This window comes from Salvia splendens, chromosome 2 (genome assembly GCF_004379255.2).
Source record: "Salvia splendens isolate huo1 chromosome 2, SspV2, whole genome shotgun sequence".
Lineage (NCBI taxonomy): Eukaryota > Viridiplantae > Streptophyta > Magnoliopsida > Lamiales > Lamiaceae > Salvia > Salvia splendens.
Genome location: NC_056033.1, coordinates 12,382,166 through 12,400,735, shown reverse-complemented (window position 1 = coordinate 12,400,735; position 18,570 = coordinate 12,382,166). Strand labels below are relative to the sequence as shown.

At 35.5% G+C, this 18,570-nt stretch overlaps 1 protein-coding gene across 2 annotated transcripts; it reads right to left on the bottom strand.

Annotated features, from left to right (window-relative positions):
- Positions 1–385: 385 nt before the first annotated feature.
- On the bottom strand, positions 386–2,454 carry LOC121768860 (protein IQ-DOMAIN 17-like). Of its 2 annotated transcripts, none has more exons than XM_042165459.1 (4): positions 2,248–2,454; positions 1,921–2,175; positions 1,203–1,478; positions 386–1,126 (listed from the first exon to the last, which is right to left on the bottom strand). In XM_042165459.1, exons 1-4 carry the CDS (start codon positions 2,368–2,370, stop codon positions 680–682), a joined length of 1,101 nt encoding a protein of 366 aa, XP_042021393.1. In that variant the 5' UTR covers positions 2,371–2,454; the 3' UTR covers positions 386–679. The 2 variants fall into 2 exon arrangements, with proteins under 2 accessions (XP_042021393.1, XP_042021385.1); XM_042165451.1 differs by having other exon boundaries at positions 1,203–1,523; positions 2,248–2,451.
- Positions 2,455–18,570: the final 16,116 nt, after the last annotated feature.

Here is an 18,570-nt window from a genome sequence, read left to right as displayed (position 1 = left end):
TTAATAATGATAAACTATTTTCAAATATAGAAAAATAAAAAATGAAAGGGCACTGTCGTGGTGGGCGGCAAGGACCACCAATAGGCGGATGTAGTGACGCCGGACGGGGGAATTGTTGGAGGAATCTGTGTCGGAAATGGAGGTCAAAGAGGGAGGTCGTCACTCGTCACAATGGTGTATTATTTTAATTTTATCATTTTTATTTGGTCTAATATTACACGTCATATGCAACATCCATATAGGGGGGGGGGGGGGGGGGGGTGTATTTTCGACTGCCACAACGAAACAAGTCTCAATGGTGAAACATCGTAATCGCCTAAAGGATTTTGCAAGTCTCAAAATCGGTACTAAATGATAATTATCTAAATGGTGAAATACTTTCAAATAAAAGCTCCCAATATCTCTAATGTCTCTTGTGTTCTCTTTGACATTATAGTCTTTTGCTGTCGAGACATCCTAAGGGGACCAGTATTCTAAGACATTTCAGCATTGTCCCAAAAAAGAGTCAAATACCCTAACACAGAAAAACAGAGGAAAAATAGGTCAGAGGAACTTCAAGATCAGACATAAGTTGTTGAAGGAACATCGAAGATTGCTTGCTGAGCTTATTACAGTTAAAACTGTGCGCATTCATCTACGAATGTCATAGAAAATTAGGCACATTATCCCTTCTTGCATGTCAATCTGTGGCGTAGCAAGGCTTATCTCTGCATCTTTGGTAGTTGGATTGATCCTCAAAATCATGGTCATGGAAGTAGAGGCGCTTCTTAGCCACCTCTCTACTCGGGCTCGACTGCCTGTACCTTGGCGCGCTGTTTGGCCTAACACGCGCTATAGCTGATGCGGTGGCCGCCATATAGTTTGGTCGAGGCAAAGGGCAAGACCTGTCGCTCATGCTCATCCTTCGCGAGCAAGGCGACTCAGCTGCATCTTGCTGGTAACACGGGATGGGCCTCGTCTTGGGAGTTCTCGGAGATTGAAGACCGATATTAAGGCGCTTCACATTGAACATGTAATCTACTTCAATGGTCTTGATTGGATCTCTTTGATTGCATAGATTCCTATCTTTCCTCATCCAACTATATCCTGTATTCCTGCTTGAATCTTCATCCTCAGTCGCCCAAATCTGTGCATCAAAGATATCCAATCAAGTACCAATATGTAGTAGTAACAATTAATGTGCATAAGGAAAAATGAAATACCTGCTTAGACAATGCATTAGCTAGCGTGTTGCTCTGTTTGAGTGAGCATTGTTTTGCCTTGTGTATCAAAGCATGGATTTTCTCAAGCTCGGTGGGACCGACATCCGAGGGATTCGAAACTCGATACGACTGCGTGAACTTTGAGTCTAAGGTTGCGGCTTCGCAGGACAGCCTCCGGCGCTGGTCACAAACTATGGATTGTACCCGAACGAGAGATTGGATGCATTGGAGAGTCATTTTCGCACGTTTTCGGACATTGTGACCCCTTATTACTGCCTGCAGCTTCACCACGCCTCTTAAGGCCATTAGAGCTCTCCTTGCCTAATCAATTAACGTCTGAGCTTATAAGTGTAAAAATAATCATCCACTTCTTATGTCAATGCACAACTTTACTCTTCATGCCAATTTAGTAGTACTACTACTTAAAAGCTACCCACACAACACAAGTAGACAGACACTGGTGAATGTATTGCATTCTAATTTAGGGGTATAATTTGTGTTTTGTATAACATATTGGGCATATCCAATTATGTCACACAAATTGTCCAAACATGAAATTTGTAAAGAAGGATAAAATTATATTAGTTCAATTATCTACACCCAAACAACTTAATTTGGTCCATCCTTATTAACATGCAACCGAATTTTGAACATTGTAACTGAAAATCAAAAGTTAGATGAATATGTGGCAAGAAAACTCGGAAATGGTGGCAATTACCAGGTATCCTCGGAAAATTTTCTGAATGAAGAGAGCGGCCTTGTCTTGTTTGAGCAAAAGGGCCGGCCTAGTGAGCCGGATGATCTCCATAGCCACCGCCAATGCATGTTTGTGCTCGCCCTCGCCCTCCATTTTGGGATGCTTCCTCACCAAATTCTCTTCTCCGCTAACTGCCGATGAATTCGCAGCGTTGTGCTGAATCGTCTTCTCCGCAGATAAATGTCTGCCAAATATCCATCTCTTCTTTCCACTCTTCTGAACACACACACACATATTGAGTTAGTTCATAACAGACAGAGTAATGAAGAGAGGGAGAGAGATGCATACTTTTTCTTCATCTTCCGTTCTTCTTCTGCTGCTTCTCTTCTTCTTCTTCTCATCTTCGTTGGTGGGAGATCTGAAGGCCTTCTTGACTGCATTCAACCAAGAATCCCCACTCTTGTTTCCCATGAGATGAGAAGAAGTTTTGAGGAATCTGGAGCTTTTCTTTTTTGTTTATATGGTATGGATTAGAGGTAAATTAAATGTTGAATAGTAGTAGCATAGTGGGAAACAGTATCTAACAAAGTGGTCTACTTTGTCACAGTAGTTCTGCATTTTATAGAACAAACCAAAAAGAGCAAGTTCTAACGCATGACCTTAATAAATCATTTTTGCAGCATAACACTATTCACTAACGATATCACTACTGTATACTATGGGTCGATATACTCCATTTTCATTCTAATTAAAACAACATTGTAATCAGGGAATTAGGCTAAATATATGAGGATAAAATTTACACCAAAAATAAAGGAAAATAATTAGATTAGCGTGAAGGAATATGTTTTTCTCGAGAGGGGAGAAAGCTGCTGACGGGGGAGAGGGGGGGGGGGGAATTAAGAAGCAATTTCCTTTTGTTACTTTTTATTTAATCTTTTATAGAGTACTTTATTTGGGCATTGTTGATGAAACTCCACATGGTAGACAATGATTTATGGCAGAGGAAACATAGTGTTTAGGGACACTGTTGTTTATGGGGATCGCCATTTGCAGAGATGAACAAACAACAGATTCTTTATTGGGTAGCAGTGATGAGATAGATCATATTTTTTCTACACATTTTCTACACGTATTTTAATAATTCAAAATGAGGTAATAAATTATTCAAATTATTTCATATGTACTATATGATTTTGAAGTCATAATACATATGCTCCTGATATTTCAATTCTATTACTATTGATTATTTATGTTTAGCTTCCCCTTCACCTTCACTTGTTTAAACTAATTTAAACTATAAAATAACTTGCTAATAAAATACATATAAATATAACAGTATATTGATATAAAAACAATTCAATTTTAATTATACTACAGATTAATTTACTGTTTAGTTATAGTGAATAATTTAATTTTAACCATAACACATACTATAATATAATATTAATAATTTGTATGCTATAAAACAAATTTCTTTTTTCAATTTACTATTCTTTATTGAATTATGCTACAATCAATTTGAACTTCCCAAATGATAATTATGAAAAATAGTTTTGTGATTTTAATCTATTTTAACTATACTTCTATTACCACTACAATTTAATTCTAATAACATAATTTATCATAATTACATACATGCATTAATAATAAAAATTTAAGCAGCACCAATTATTTAATCTGCACATAATTGGCAAAGAATGTCTAAAAAGGAATGGAATAAGTAAGTTATAAAGAAGGGTAATATTGTCAACTGAATTAAGCATTAAATGAGATGATTATTTTATTAATATCTAAAACACATATATTTACTGAAATGCCATTATGGCCAGCCACATTATGGCCACATAGACTTACCCTTTTGTAAATAGTTGTACACAATACTATAATAAAATAATAGTTTTAGATAGTGTTCAAGTACTTTTACATAAGAGTGGTGCTAAATGATGACCTGCCATAAACTTAAAATATTAATAAAAAATTAGTGTAATTAATCCTAATTCAACAAAATTAATTCACCTCAAAAACAATAAGCATATTAGGACAATTGTACCTTTTTACTTGAAAGGTAGTACTACTTTGATAATATGTGTACGTGTAGTTGCATTCTTTAAATATTTTTAATTATTATAGTTTATATCGGTTTTATTTTCTTTTATTTTTAATTTATTTTTTTAACCATTTTATAGTTTGATTCTATTATTCAGTAAATAGTACTACTACTATTACATTAATTTCTTGTGCTCCATATTTGGCTTGCTTTATCGTACTACTTCAGCCACATAAGTACTATTGTTGATAATGTCGTGTAGTGATGTGATGCAGTGCAGTGGACGAAATAGAGAGCCTGTCCTTTTTTTTGTTATATTTAAATTGTACAGTAGTGTGTAATTGAGAGCTTTCATTACTTAAGGAAGGTTATAGTTTAATCATAGAGAGGCAGGCTTTTGACTTTTTAACATACAATATGATCCAAATTCCAATAAATTATTGTATTAAATTCTATCAACAAAAGGCTAGAATCTGGGCCTCGAATTGTCAGTCAGGCCCATCTACGCGCCTTGGCTCAATGAAAAAGGCCCAACCACTTATAGAAGTAGCAATCCAATATTTCAACTTATACGTCTTTATCTGCATATTGAGTCATTAACAAAATCACACGCTAATATTATAATCGGCCCTGATTTTCTAGCGGGCAAGTCGGCAATCTAAATGAAAAATTGTATCGATTCACACATTCTATGCATTATTTCATTTAACTCTTTGTAAAAAAAAATGAATTCAAGCATCAACGATGTTATTTCATTTCATGCCTAACCGGTCGGCAAAGATAGTCTGAATTAACGAAATCGGAAAGGCAAATAGGCAAAACGGACCCGAGTACAATTATGAAAAAATTGGAAACATATATTGAGGCTTGATTTGTTGATATATTTACTATTGGTTGATATTTATAAAATTGTAAAAGTTGAGAAAACAGACTCAAGTACACTTTTAAAAACTCATATATACACATCACAATGTTAACTGATATTTAATTCGCGAACAGTGAAATGCGTTAACTATTGTGCTGCAAATATTAGCATGATAAATTCCAAGAACATTCAAGAAAACTGATTAGGTGTTGAACTAAGGCACATAACAACGTTCTCTAACACTCACGAATCAGGCAATAAAAGACATTACTAATTCTTGACTTGTAGATAAATTATTCATTGCTGTAATAATATAGCATGGTTTCAGTGTCTCTTACAAAGCTAGCTTACATTATGATGGGGATTTCATGATAGATTTACAATTCATTTTCTTCTGGAATGGGAAAGAGACTAGGCTTCCAGTTCGTGGCTAAATCAGCTGATGAATTTGTTTGCTTGGACAGCATCTCCTCCAGCTGCTTCTTCGTTATCACAATCTTTATTCTCTTCACCTCCGCCGCCGTATCTTCCGCCGGAACTGGACATTTCCAAGGGCAAAGATAGTAAGTCTTTCCCAAGTGCAGCCCAAAGCTTGGAGGCAAAAACTTGCCAGATTGTTTCACTCCAAACCCTCTGAAATTTAGGAGCAATTCTTTCACAAGCACTGCTGATTTGAACTCTATGATTTTGCCATCCTCTTTCACTACCTGCAAAACTTTTCTGCTTCTTCCAATTGATAATTTGAGGCAACCCATAATTATTGGCAGAAAATTGTTTGTAATGGTTTTCTAGGAATCTGGGAAGATTTAAGGGAAGCATGTGCTTTTGGTTTGGAGATTGGAGATTCTTATATGCAATTGCAAGCTGACAACAAAATTCCAAAATATGGTAAATATTGTGCATAAATGGAATGAAGATGAGGGAAAGGGTAAAGTTGGTGAATTATTTTATTCTTACATAAAAACGTCAACACGCATGCAGAAGAGGTGTGCTAGTGGATGATGGCGCATGGGTGTGCCTCATCCTATACAATTTCACTGTACAACCACCTAAAGCATTGGGTACTACTATTTCATGCATGCTAGGATGGTCCTATTGCTCAATTACCATATTTTATAGGGACGAAATATGCCGATATTTATATAAAAGTTGAAATTTAAATTTCCTATGATCCACGGAATTTATATTTATATTTATACATATAAGAAAATTGTACCCACCTAATCTCTGTGTGAAATCTTGTATATTCTCTACTCTGCATTAACCTAATGACCTAATTAATTTGCCAGTGTAATAGGTTATGAGCTTATAGTAATAAATAATATAAAAGGAAATTAGAGTGGTATAATTAATTAACGAAACATCAAACATGACAACAAGAAAAATCTAATCTATTATCATAAACTAATTTATGTCTTTTGGTAACATTGTTTTATGGTTTAGTTGAAAATGACGTGGTTTTGGTTAAAGTGAAAATAAAGGATCAGTTGATCCTCTAGATGCTTTTAGGTATATATCAAATCTTGTTTATTTGCTCCAACAGAGCGAATGTTGAGATGACAAACACAATTTTAATTGTCACATGTAGTACGTGTTTCTACATAGTTTTTTTTATACTATTGTTTTTTTGTGTGGTTTCTCCACTATGTTACATTGTCGTTATCACAAGAGAAGAATATAAGACACCAATTATGACTGTTGAAGAGACAGAGATTTCACTTTCCACAATTTTTGCACTTTGTAATGATTTAATTAGTGACTTGCAAGTTTGTGAAAGAAAGACGACTACGAATCTACCGTATATATTCTTTTTCGACCTAATTCGATTATGAGGTGATTATTACTAGGGGTGTGCATTCGGGTTTCGGTTCGGTTTTTCGCCCTAACCGAACCGAACCCGAAAAATCAAATTTCGCCTAAAATTAAAACCGAACCGAAACCGAAAACCGAATTAAACCGAAATTATATAAAAACCGAAAAATCGACGTGCGAGACAGTGGCGACCCGACGGCGGAGCATCACGTGCGGTGGAGAGTCGAGGCTGCAGGCGATTCCCGACGCGCAATGGCGGTCGTGGGATGAGCAAGCGGCGACTGAGGCGTCGGCGGAGATCGACAAGCTCCAAGCCAAACTCGACGACGGTACCTCCGAAACGGTGGTCAGTGGATCGATTCGTTGAGAGGAAGAGAGAGAAGTTAGGGTTATTCGTTTCAACCGAGATTTTGATTTGTGAGGGAGAAATGAAGGAAGGGTGAAGTAGACGGAGGGAGGTGGGGAGAAGGCGGTGTCGGAGGTTGCGGGACGCCACCGCGAGGCGCGGGAAGGGCGGCTGCCCTACGGCGTCGACGAGAGGGATGAGAGAGATGTAGGCGATCTAGGGTTTGAGATGATTTGGGGATTTTTGGAGTGGTAGGGAGGGAGTAGGCCGGCGGATGGGAGTATAGTATGAGATTGGGCCATTTTTTTAAAATTGAATTGGGCCACTGAAAATAATTAATTTGGGCCCGGTTTTAAGAGTCATTGAGTTATTGAGTTTCCAATTAGGGTTTTACTTTTAGTTATAATTAAATAATAGTAATATATATATATATATATATAACATAAATAATTAAATAAATTCGGTTTTTTGGTTTTTTTCTTCGCTCGAACCGAACCGAACCGAAAAATCGAAATTTTTGTATTTTCAAAACCGAACCAAACCGAAAAACCGAAATAACTGAACCGAATTTCAAAATTTCGGTTTGGTTCGGTTCGGATATTCGGTTTTCGATTTTTTTGCTCACCCCTAATTATTACATATTTCGATAACTTTTATATAATTAATTTTGCAATGACTCAACTCGATAGTGCTGGCTATATTGTTCTTTTGTACGTCAACAAGATCACCCAGCTTAGTTGTAACTGTAATGGGCTGGAAAGTCAGTAACATATTACTTCCATAAGGGAGATTATTTTATACTACTATATTAAATAAAAAAAGAATAAAATATAAAGAAAATAAAAAAGATATAAAAGTGTTTCGTAATAAGTTATTGGCATAAAAACCTATTTCCTTTTTAAACCATCCTAGTATATATCATTTGAGCACATTTACTATCCATAATGAAGAAGTGACAAAAATGCCCATACAACCTCATTCATGATTATATAAAATGTTAGGGTTTCTGAGGATAATTTTTTTGTTAGGGGTATGTGCTAAACAACCCTAAATGTTATAGACTAATGGCAGTTCACTCATTAAAAAAATACTCCCTCCGTCCCATAAAAATGTTCACTTTTCATTTTCGTCTGTCCCATAAAAATATGGACATTTCCTTTTATGAAAAGTTGTCTCCAACTCATAACACATATACATCAATTTATTTACTCCCTCCGTCCCCAAATAATATGCACTTTGAGTTCGACACAAGTTATAATGTAAAATTGGTAAGTGCGAGAGATGTAGAGATAAATAATTAAAGTATTGTTATTGGAGAATGAGTCTCACCTCATTAGAGAGAAAAGACTTTTCTCACCTTATTAGAGAGAAAAAACTTTTTAAAATTCAAAAGTGCATATTCTTGTGGGACAGATTAAAAAGGAAAGAGTGCATATTCTTGTAGGACGGATGGAGTATAACTTATACACCTATGGCTACCACGACAACTCATTAAACACTAATAATAATATTAGACACATTAGCCACCAACGCTACTTTAACTATCATTCTCCTCCTCTCTCATCCTTTATCAATTGTGCATTAATTCTCATGCTATTTTAAATGCACATATTTTCATGGGACGAATGGAGTACTAAGTATTAGATGTTTTTTTTGTACTTTTGGATTATGCACTGCAGTTCTGATAGGGTCCTCGATCTAGCAAATCTCGTCGAAGATATCTCTAATATTTTAACGTATCTTTTATTTTAGTTAGTTGTCTTTATTTATTTCCCATATCTTTTGTAATCTTTTATTGTAATTATGTTTCTTGATTAGCAAGACATGTGTTAGGGTTTAGAATTCTATATAATAGAATTCTATCGTATTTCAATTCATTGAGAAATATAGTTAATTACTTGTTCTCATTCCCCGGTTCTGGCGGAAATCGCCCCCTAGCACCTCAACTAGGGTTTATCTTGTTCTTCGTAATCATTCATGTTCTTCGTTTCCCTACAAATCATTGGTGCTCTAGTCCGATAGATCAAGAGTCTATCAACTGGTGCTTCCATTGTTTACTCTTCCTCCATCACCAATTGATTCTCTCAATTTTGCTCAAACCACACGCCAGATTTTTCCTCCCACTCCAAAGTCACGGTTGTTTTCATCACATGCCCAAAACCCACTCTCATCCCAAATTCACACTATTTCCTGATCCCTCTCCATACACAATCACCTATTCTCATCTCAAAACGCTGTCGACTGTTGTTTTTTGGTAGAAACAATTACTTTTGTTTCCATGGCTTTTCTCCAGGAATCTTTACACCAACATGCTCTCCGCGAGATCCTCGTGGACTTGCGCCAACTAGTTCCTGCTCATGGCGAATTTCTAGTCAAGTTCAAGGGAGACTCACGCCTCCGTTTGGAACCACCACGTTTCGACGGAGATAATGCCCCAGATTGGATCCGTAAGATCCAAACATACTATAACCACCAGCACACACCGTTGGATGATCGTCTTTATCTTACACAATATTTATTCGATCACCCAACATCAGATTGGAGGGAATATTGGGTGGAAACTAACAAAGACAAGAGTTGGGATGATTTCTTGTTGGCCGTAAAGCAGCGGTTTGATCGAGACTTGTACGACGACCAGCGACAACTCAACCACACAACAAAGAACCCTGTGGCGTACCGACAATCTAGTACTATCGATGATATAATGAGCACGTCAAATGCAGTTTAGCACAAAGCGAACACACCGGTGACCGATTGTACCTGCGCTTTGGCCAAGCTTGCTGACGGTACCCCCTCGATTCTGCCGCACAACGATGTTCTCAGCGATGATGATATCGTCCCCGAGGTTGGTGTTACTCTTTCTGCTGTCTCGGACCTACAATCTGCTACCATTGAGATAGATGGCGGTCCCTTGTGTGATGGTATTCCCCACGCTGCATTGAACTTCACTAATGAAATCATCGCCGCTGACGATATCGAGGACAACAAACATGATATGAAGCAGTCCACGCAACCCACGGTGCTAAGAGGAGGCCCAAAGGTTCCATTGGATAGAGAAGTAGTGAATAAGGGAGTTTTAGCGGATTTATGTGGTCAAAGCAGTGTATCCGCTATACTGTCTCGTTCATATTTCACAAATCAGTTTTGTGAGAACGATGAGGAGAAATTGGCGGCTACATGGGATTCTGGCGAGTCTACTGGCATTATAAAATCAATAGTGGATGATGGATTAATACTTGATTTCGAACTCACAATTTCAGAGGGAAAGAAGATTGCACCGGTTCTTGATCCCAAACTAGCAACGAATGTTATTTCATTTGCGTCGCAATGGAAGACTGGCGAGGTTGGCCTGTCCGCGGGCTATGGAATGGTATCGCAGTTCACTATCGATGCCATGTGTGAGAGGGAAATGATGCGGCCGAAGTTGGCCTCAAAAATTATTTTGGCAGGTTACTTCGTCGATGCAACAATTGTCAAGCAATTCGGTTGGAAGGAGATCCTTATTGGGTACAATGATAGCTATGACGGAAGAGAATTAGTGTTCTACTTTGGTGCGATGAAAGGAGTTCGTAACCCTGGAGATTTTGAGAATATGATGACAACACAAGGAGTTTATTCTCATAATATTGTTAGGATAATGACTTCTTGGCACATTGTGATTGATGGGTTTGCAGCTATGTGCCTTGGTGTCGTTTGCAATGGAGTTATTCTTGGAAAGCTTGATGACGAGATTTTGGTCTCATCGGATTTCATCCCTGTCTCTGCTTGTGTTGGTGATGTCGAAGAGCCTCATCACTATTCTGCTCACGATTTCTTTATATGGCTTCAAAATTTGCTTCGTGTAATTTCCCAGGCTTCGGATCTCACCTTGTTGCGGCTGTTTTCGAAATCCAGACCTTATGCTTTTGGATTTATTGTTTGTGTTGTTTGTGTTTATCTATTGAGAGACATGGTGACACTCGACGTTAGACCTTGGGGAGAGTACAATGATAAGAAATTTGATGTTCCTCGTGCTCACGAAATTTTGGTTGAAGACCATTTTGGGTTAATGGATGTCAAGGATCCCGAGGATCAGTTCTTCCCAACACCAACATTCAACTTCACGATCCAGGTGCTACCCCTAAGGATGGATCAAGTGTCGGTTGCACCATGATTACCTCCATGCTATCTCTTACCATGAATAAACCCATAAAGAAGGACCTTGCAATTCTTCCTATTGGTGGGATGAAGGAAAGTACTACTTTTCATCCTGCTGCAATTAGAGCTACGAAGGAAGGATGTCAATTAAGTTGTTCTTATTTTGCCTTCCACCTTGAGGGCAAGGTGGTTTTCAACGGCGGGAGAGTTGATAGGGTCCTCGATCTAGCAAATCTCGTCGAAGATATCTCCAATATTTTAGCGTATCTTTTATTTTAGTTAGTTGTCTTTATTTATTTCACATATCTTTTGTAATCTTTTATTTTAATTATGTTTCTTGATTAGCAAGACATGCGTTAGGGTTTAGAATTCTATATAATAGAATTCTATCGTATTTCAATTCATTGAGAAATAAAGGTAATTACTTGTTCTCATTCCCCGGTCCTGGCGGAAATCGCCCCCTAGAACCTCAACTAGGGTTTATCTTGTTCTTCGTAATCATTCATGTTCTTCGTTTCCCTACAAATCGTTGGTGCTCTAGTCTGATAGATCATGGGTCTATCAAGTTCACTAGTCTCTTTTATCTTCATTCCATACCTTTCCACTCGGTTCCACACTACCAACATTCAAGTTCCAACTCGACCCATTCTTCCGTCGTCCCAACATATGTTATTGCTTGCTTATTACCACAAAAGCCAATCAAGATAAAATTTAGAATTAGCCCATCAAAAATTTTCTTTTGCTTGAATAGTCCAATGATTTAGTCCAAAACCCGTATTTTTAGTAGTATAGTGTAGGAGTGGGTCGGTACGATATACCGTACCGACCGTGCCATACCGCATACCGTACCGAAAATTACGGTATGTCAAAATTTCGGTATACCGAAAATTCGGTATGATAATTTTTGATACCGTTACCATACCGTAATAACGGTATGCGGTATGGTAACGGTATACCGAAAAAACCTATTGTATCCAAAATATTATAAATGTAATATATATATATATATATATATATATATATATATATATATGAGTAAAGGCCAAAATTGGTCCTGAACATATAGCCATTTTACGATTTTGGTCCTAAACATTATCTTTTGGATTTTTTGGTCCTGCACATATGGACATTTGATCATTTTGGTCCTGCACATATGGAAATTTGATCATTTTGGTCCCCCGTCAACATTTTCGTTAAAAACTAACGGTCAACATTATCTTTTGGATTTTTTGGTCCTGCACATATGGATATTTGATCATTTTGGTCCTGCACATATGGAATTTTGATCATTTTGGTCCTCCGTCAACATTTTCGTTAAAAACTAACGGTCAACGGCCGATTTTTGGCTAAAACAATGGGTTGGGTCGGGTCGTGTTTGGGTCGGGTTTGGGTTACACGTTAAGAAAAAAAATAATTATTTTTTATTAATTAAAAAATTATAAAACTTTAATTTTTAGTTATTTTTGTTGATTAAAAATATTATAACGACTAAAACATGATGTTATTATACGATTTAAACATGATATTACACAATAAAATAAAAAATTACCAAATTAAAATAATCATTTTTTAATCAAAATAATAAAATTAAAGTATATTAATATTAAATCTATATAATAAAATTAAATAATTAAAAAATTATTTTTAATAAAATCTAAGCATAATATTTTCTTCAAATTCATGAAAAAATTAATTAAAAAATACTATACTTTAATTTTATTAATTAAAAAATATTAATTAATTTTTTAAGAATATTATCCTTAGATTTTAACGAAAATATTATGCTTAGATTTTAAGAAAATATTATTTTTTTCTTAACGTGTAACCCAAACCCGACCCAAACACGACCCGACCCAACCCATTGTTTTAGTCAAAAATCGACCGTTGACCGTTAGTTTTTAACGAAAATGTTGACGGAGGACCAAAATGATCAAAATTCCATATGTGCAGGACCAAAATGATCAAATGTCCATATGTGCAGGACCAAAAAATCCAAAAGATAATGTTGACCGTTAGTTTTTAACGAAAATATTGACGGAGGACCAAAATGATCAAATGTCCATATGTGCAGGACCAAAAAATCCAAAAGATAATGTTTAGGACCAAAATCGTAAAATGGCTATATGTTCAGGACCAATTTTGGCCTTTACTCTATATATATATATATGTAATATATATATTAGATTTAAATTTTTTTAAATTTTATTTAATATAATATATATATATGTAATATACATGTTTTAAATTTAATATAATATATATCCAAAATATTACATTTAAATTTTTTTAGATTTTAGAGAATTCTATTTTTTAAATTTTTTAATATAATATATATAAATGTAATATATATATATATATGTATATATAGGATTGTGACCCTATATATATATATATATATATATATATATATATATATATATATATATATATATAGAGAGAGAGAGAGTTGTGATCAATTGAGATTTTTTAGCCTAATTGAGAATTGAGATGCATTATAAGCCACTCATTTTTATTAAATGAGTGGTCCAGAATTTGCCACATGGAAAATATATTTACATTAATTAATTGTGAAAGGGCATATTTGTAATTTCATCATATATTTTATTTAATAAATATTTTTTATTTTTTAAAAAAAATTATTTTTTTTTCGATTTTTTGTTTTTTTTATTTTTTTTTATTTTTTGTCAACTACATATACAATTCATGTCAACTACACACATGTAATGTCAACTACATATACAATTCATGTCAACTACACACATATAATGTCAACTACATATACAATTCATGTCAACTACACATATATAATGTCAATTATAAGCTGTTGACATTTGATGTGCAGAGCTATTGACATTTGATGTGCAGACTACACATCGTGGTTGACATAATGTCTCAGTAGTTGACATCGCGCGAAAATTTAAAAAAAAATTAAAAAAAAATTAAAAAAATTAAAAAAATTAAAAAATTAAATTTTTTTTAGTTGTTGACATTTTAATACGAGTTGTTGACATTTGATATTCTGGCTATTGAAATGAAATGACGATAATACCCCTTAGTTGACATAATCTACTTGCAGTTGACATTTCAAAATGAGTGGCTGAAAATGCATCTCAATTCTCAATTAAGCTAAAAAATCTCAACCTAACAAGACCATATATATATATATATATATATATATATATATATATAAAATAATCTATCGGTATACCGGTATACCGCGGTATACCGAATTTTCGATATATACCGAAGATTCGGTATACCGCGGTATAGAAAAATTGATACTGTTACCGTACCGAAACACTGCGGTACGGTATCATACCGTACCGGAAACTGCGGTATACCGAAAAATCGATATTTTCGATATTTTTCCGGTATGGTAAGTCTGATATTTTGGTATTTCGGTATTTTGGTATTTCGGTATAAAATCCCACCCCTAGTATAGTAGTATTACGGAATTATTATTTTTTATTTGTAGCCGCAGATGACTACCGACACAGTGACACATGAGCACATATAATTTTGGCGTGTGGTGAAATGGGCCGAAGATTTAAGGCCCACTTTTCATCTAATATGGATAGGCCTTGTCTTCCATGTCAGATATAGATATTATTGAATGGTACACCACCCCCCTCTTTTTTTGTAATATTCATCTTTTCAAAAACTCAAATATGTGTCCATTTAAGTCATTCGTGTTAATCCAACACGAATAATTTACAGTACAAACAACCACCATAAAACAAGTGATTTTAGAGAGGCCCACTAGGTGGATATTTGAACGATCCATTATGGATCATAAATTTATAGCATTTTGTTAACATAAAGGCGACATTGACATAGTATTTGCGATCATCCATGAGTTAGTGAGTTAGACCATCTCCAACAATACTGTAATACCTCCAATAATACTGCAAAACAAATCCCATTACATTCAAGTTCAAATCATTTTATATTTATCAACATAGGAAAAGGGAAATAAGAGGGGAAGAGAGAGAAGTAAAAATACACAGAAACAAAAACTTACCGCACTGTTCCAGCGGCTGGGAGAAGAACGATAGAAAATAACTTAATTCGTTCTATTAATATTTGGTTGGTAATTAATTAGTGGGCGGGCCCATATTAATATATACACATTTTATTGATTAGTTAAAAAGCTACACACACCTTTTTTTTTCTAAATTAACAAATAGAAATATTAATTAGTTATGCCTATTAATATTGATTAGTTATGCTTTAGTAAATTTCTACATAATTTGATTGTTTTTAAATTTTAATATTAAGAATTGATTTATTTTAGTTTATAAATTGATAAAAAAATATTTAATTTTAAACTAATATTATGCCTAATGCATAATATCAAACTATATACGCCATCAAGTATAACAAACAACAGTTAAAGATTAATAATTAAAACGATACCTAATTTATATACTTGTGGTTTCTTTAAATGAATTTTAATTTTGAATTTTAGTTAACTTATTTATACCTTGTGATAACTTTTGTAGTATTTTTATTGTATTTAAATTTTCTAAATTATGTAATTTTTTTATTTAATAAATAATAAATTTCATATATAGTTATATTACTAATAAATCTTATCATATTATTTAATTTAATTTAAGTTATTGACTAAGTGACATGGGGTTAGTTTGTAATTTAGATAAAAATATATAGGTATGATTGAAAAGTATAAAAAGTAAGTGAGTGAGGAATATTTTTTTAGATTTGAGTTTAGTGTAAATAGCAGAACCAAGTCCTACCACTATAAATAAAAGCCATATACATTTACAAATCATATATAGTCCTAATATTATCCGTTTTTGTTTTTTGTGACGTGTATTATGTTCTTATCTCTTTTGCAACTTGAAGTTTGGTGTACCAATATAAATCATCATAAAGATCAACACTTAGTACGATGAAATACCACAACATTTCTACGAAAATAAAATAAAAAAATCATGGAATAATTGGACAAGTTGTGGATGTGGAGAAAGAGAAATCGATTTGAGAGACGGAGGGGCGACTATGTTGGAAAATAAATATGGACCTTAATCTTCTCTTCTCTTTTATGCACTCAAATTTGATCCAAGTAAGAAAATAAATATCTTTCAGGATATTTTGTTCTTTTCAATCTATATTTCACAAGCTGGTTGGCACTTTACACCAAACTTACATTAATCAATAAATATAATTAAGTTAACGTGCATAAACTCTACGTCGATAATACTCCTAAACCAATATCTAAATTTTAATTTATATATATATGGAATTTATTTATATATGTAGAATTTGTATACCTTTATTACTTCTCTCTAATTTTTATTGATAATTTAATCATTTTTTCTTTCTGCATTATATATACGGTTAATGATGTAACATTATTATTTCAAATTATTAGCTTGTAGACTCCGCATAATTTTTTGTAGTAAAGTTACAAACTCGTGGTTGATCAATAAATATTAGTACTACTTATATAATAATCTTCCTGTTCCAAAAAAATATGCACTTTGAATTCGGCATGAGTTTTAATGCAAAATTAGCAAAGTAAAAGAGATATAGAAAGAAATAATAATTAAAATATTATTAGTGGAGAATGAGTTATGTCTCAGTAAAGAGAAAATAATTTTTATAATTAGAATTATGCACTTAAAAAAGAAATAGAGCATATTCCTTGGAAGGATTGAGTATTAATCTAGAAAGAAAATGTGAAGAGCATCAAATTTGTGCCACATTCTAACTTGATCCCACTTAATGTGTGGTATACGACCTACCAAATTAAACATTGTTTCAGGTTTCCAGCTCTGGACAAATCCAGAGCCACAAATTAGATACGTATATCTAAATCCCAAGTCCACGTGTCTACTTTGTATCCATGAAACGAAAATATCTTCTTTCTCATGGGGAGGCCCACGCGACAACTTGTATGCCTTTGCAAAAATATCTTCTTAAAGTATTTTATTCTAATTGGAATTATGGTAAGTATTAATATAGACCCTTGGTCCCACACGCTCTTATATTTTGTGCCACCATTTAAATTAGAGATTGATAAAATGATAATGATAATAATAATAATAAAATAAAGAATGGTGAAAACCAATGGCGCCTTACTTTTTGATTGGGAAGGACGTGGCGAATTTGGGCCATTCATTATTTTAGTACAAATATCCCAAGATGTTTTATGCCACTTTCTTTATTTACAAGTCCAAACTGGCTAGCAACTATGAACATTCACTTAATTGCCCATAAGTTATCATAATTCTATAAATGCACCCCCACCCAATTGGAAATTGTTAAAGTTTAGTTTACATGAAAAATTTACAAATCTTTCAACTCATCACTCTATTAAGAGCATTAGCAATGGGGTGTCCTTAGGCGCGCCCTATGCACCGCCACGTCATCATTTTTATCCTTCTACCCTCCCACATGCAGTGTGGCGCCCTAAGGCGTACCCTATATGTTTTACTATTGTTTAGTTAATTAATTTAAATGTTTTCAAACATTTAATGCAAACTAATTAAAAAATACTACGAGTAGCAAAAAATCGGCGAAGAATGCATTGATTAAACAAAAGTTACACGATTCAAGTTGGCTAATCTACGCAATTCCCAACTTCCGGCGCAGCTCATCGATCAACCCCCAGAGATATTCGGCTTGGGCGGGGTCCGTACACTTCGCGAGGGCCTTGTGCGTCGGCACAAGGTCTTCGCCATCAAGGCTGTTGCCAACGACTCATACGCGGCGGTCGTCGGGGTCGGGGTCGGGATCGGCGATGGGGTGGCGGCGGTCGAGGATGATGTCGCCGTCGCCTTCCCCTTGTTCTTCGCATCCTTGACGCCTATGAGACGCCGGGAGGACATCGGTGTGCCGAAACTCTCTTCCCCCGTGTACGTCCGGTTGAGGTCCACCGGACGAGTTCCGCTTTCGCTGCTCGTGTAACCACCAGATTCGGTGGTCTTCGTCCTCTTTGGCACACCGGTGTGCAGAATCCCGCCTTGGAACTTCTGCTTGTCCCTCAAGAGCGCCCAGATGGCCAAATGCTTGTAGTCGTCGTACAAGGACTAGTACGACAACAACGCTCTATCGCGCACGTCGCTCAAGCTCTCGCCGCTCCCCTGCTCCCTCGCGCACTTCTCGTACTCCGCCGCGAACAGGTTGACTTGCTGCTTCACCTGATTCCAGTGTTTGCGGAGCTGCTCCCCTTGGGGCTTGTACGCGGTCGGTGGCTTCGCCGCATTGTAGCTCTCGGCAATGCGCTCCCAATACGCGAGCTGCTTCTGGTTGTTTGCGAATATCGGGTCTTCCGATATATCCACCCAACACCTCGCCAAGACGAGAGTTTCATCCGGCTGGTAGTTCGTACGGCCGGGGGCGTACTCTTCATTCATTGCCGGAGGTGGCATCTTGGTCGCGCGGTGCCGGATCCGATTCTTTTTGGCGGGGCGGAAGCGGCGACGGCGGATGGGG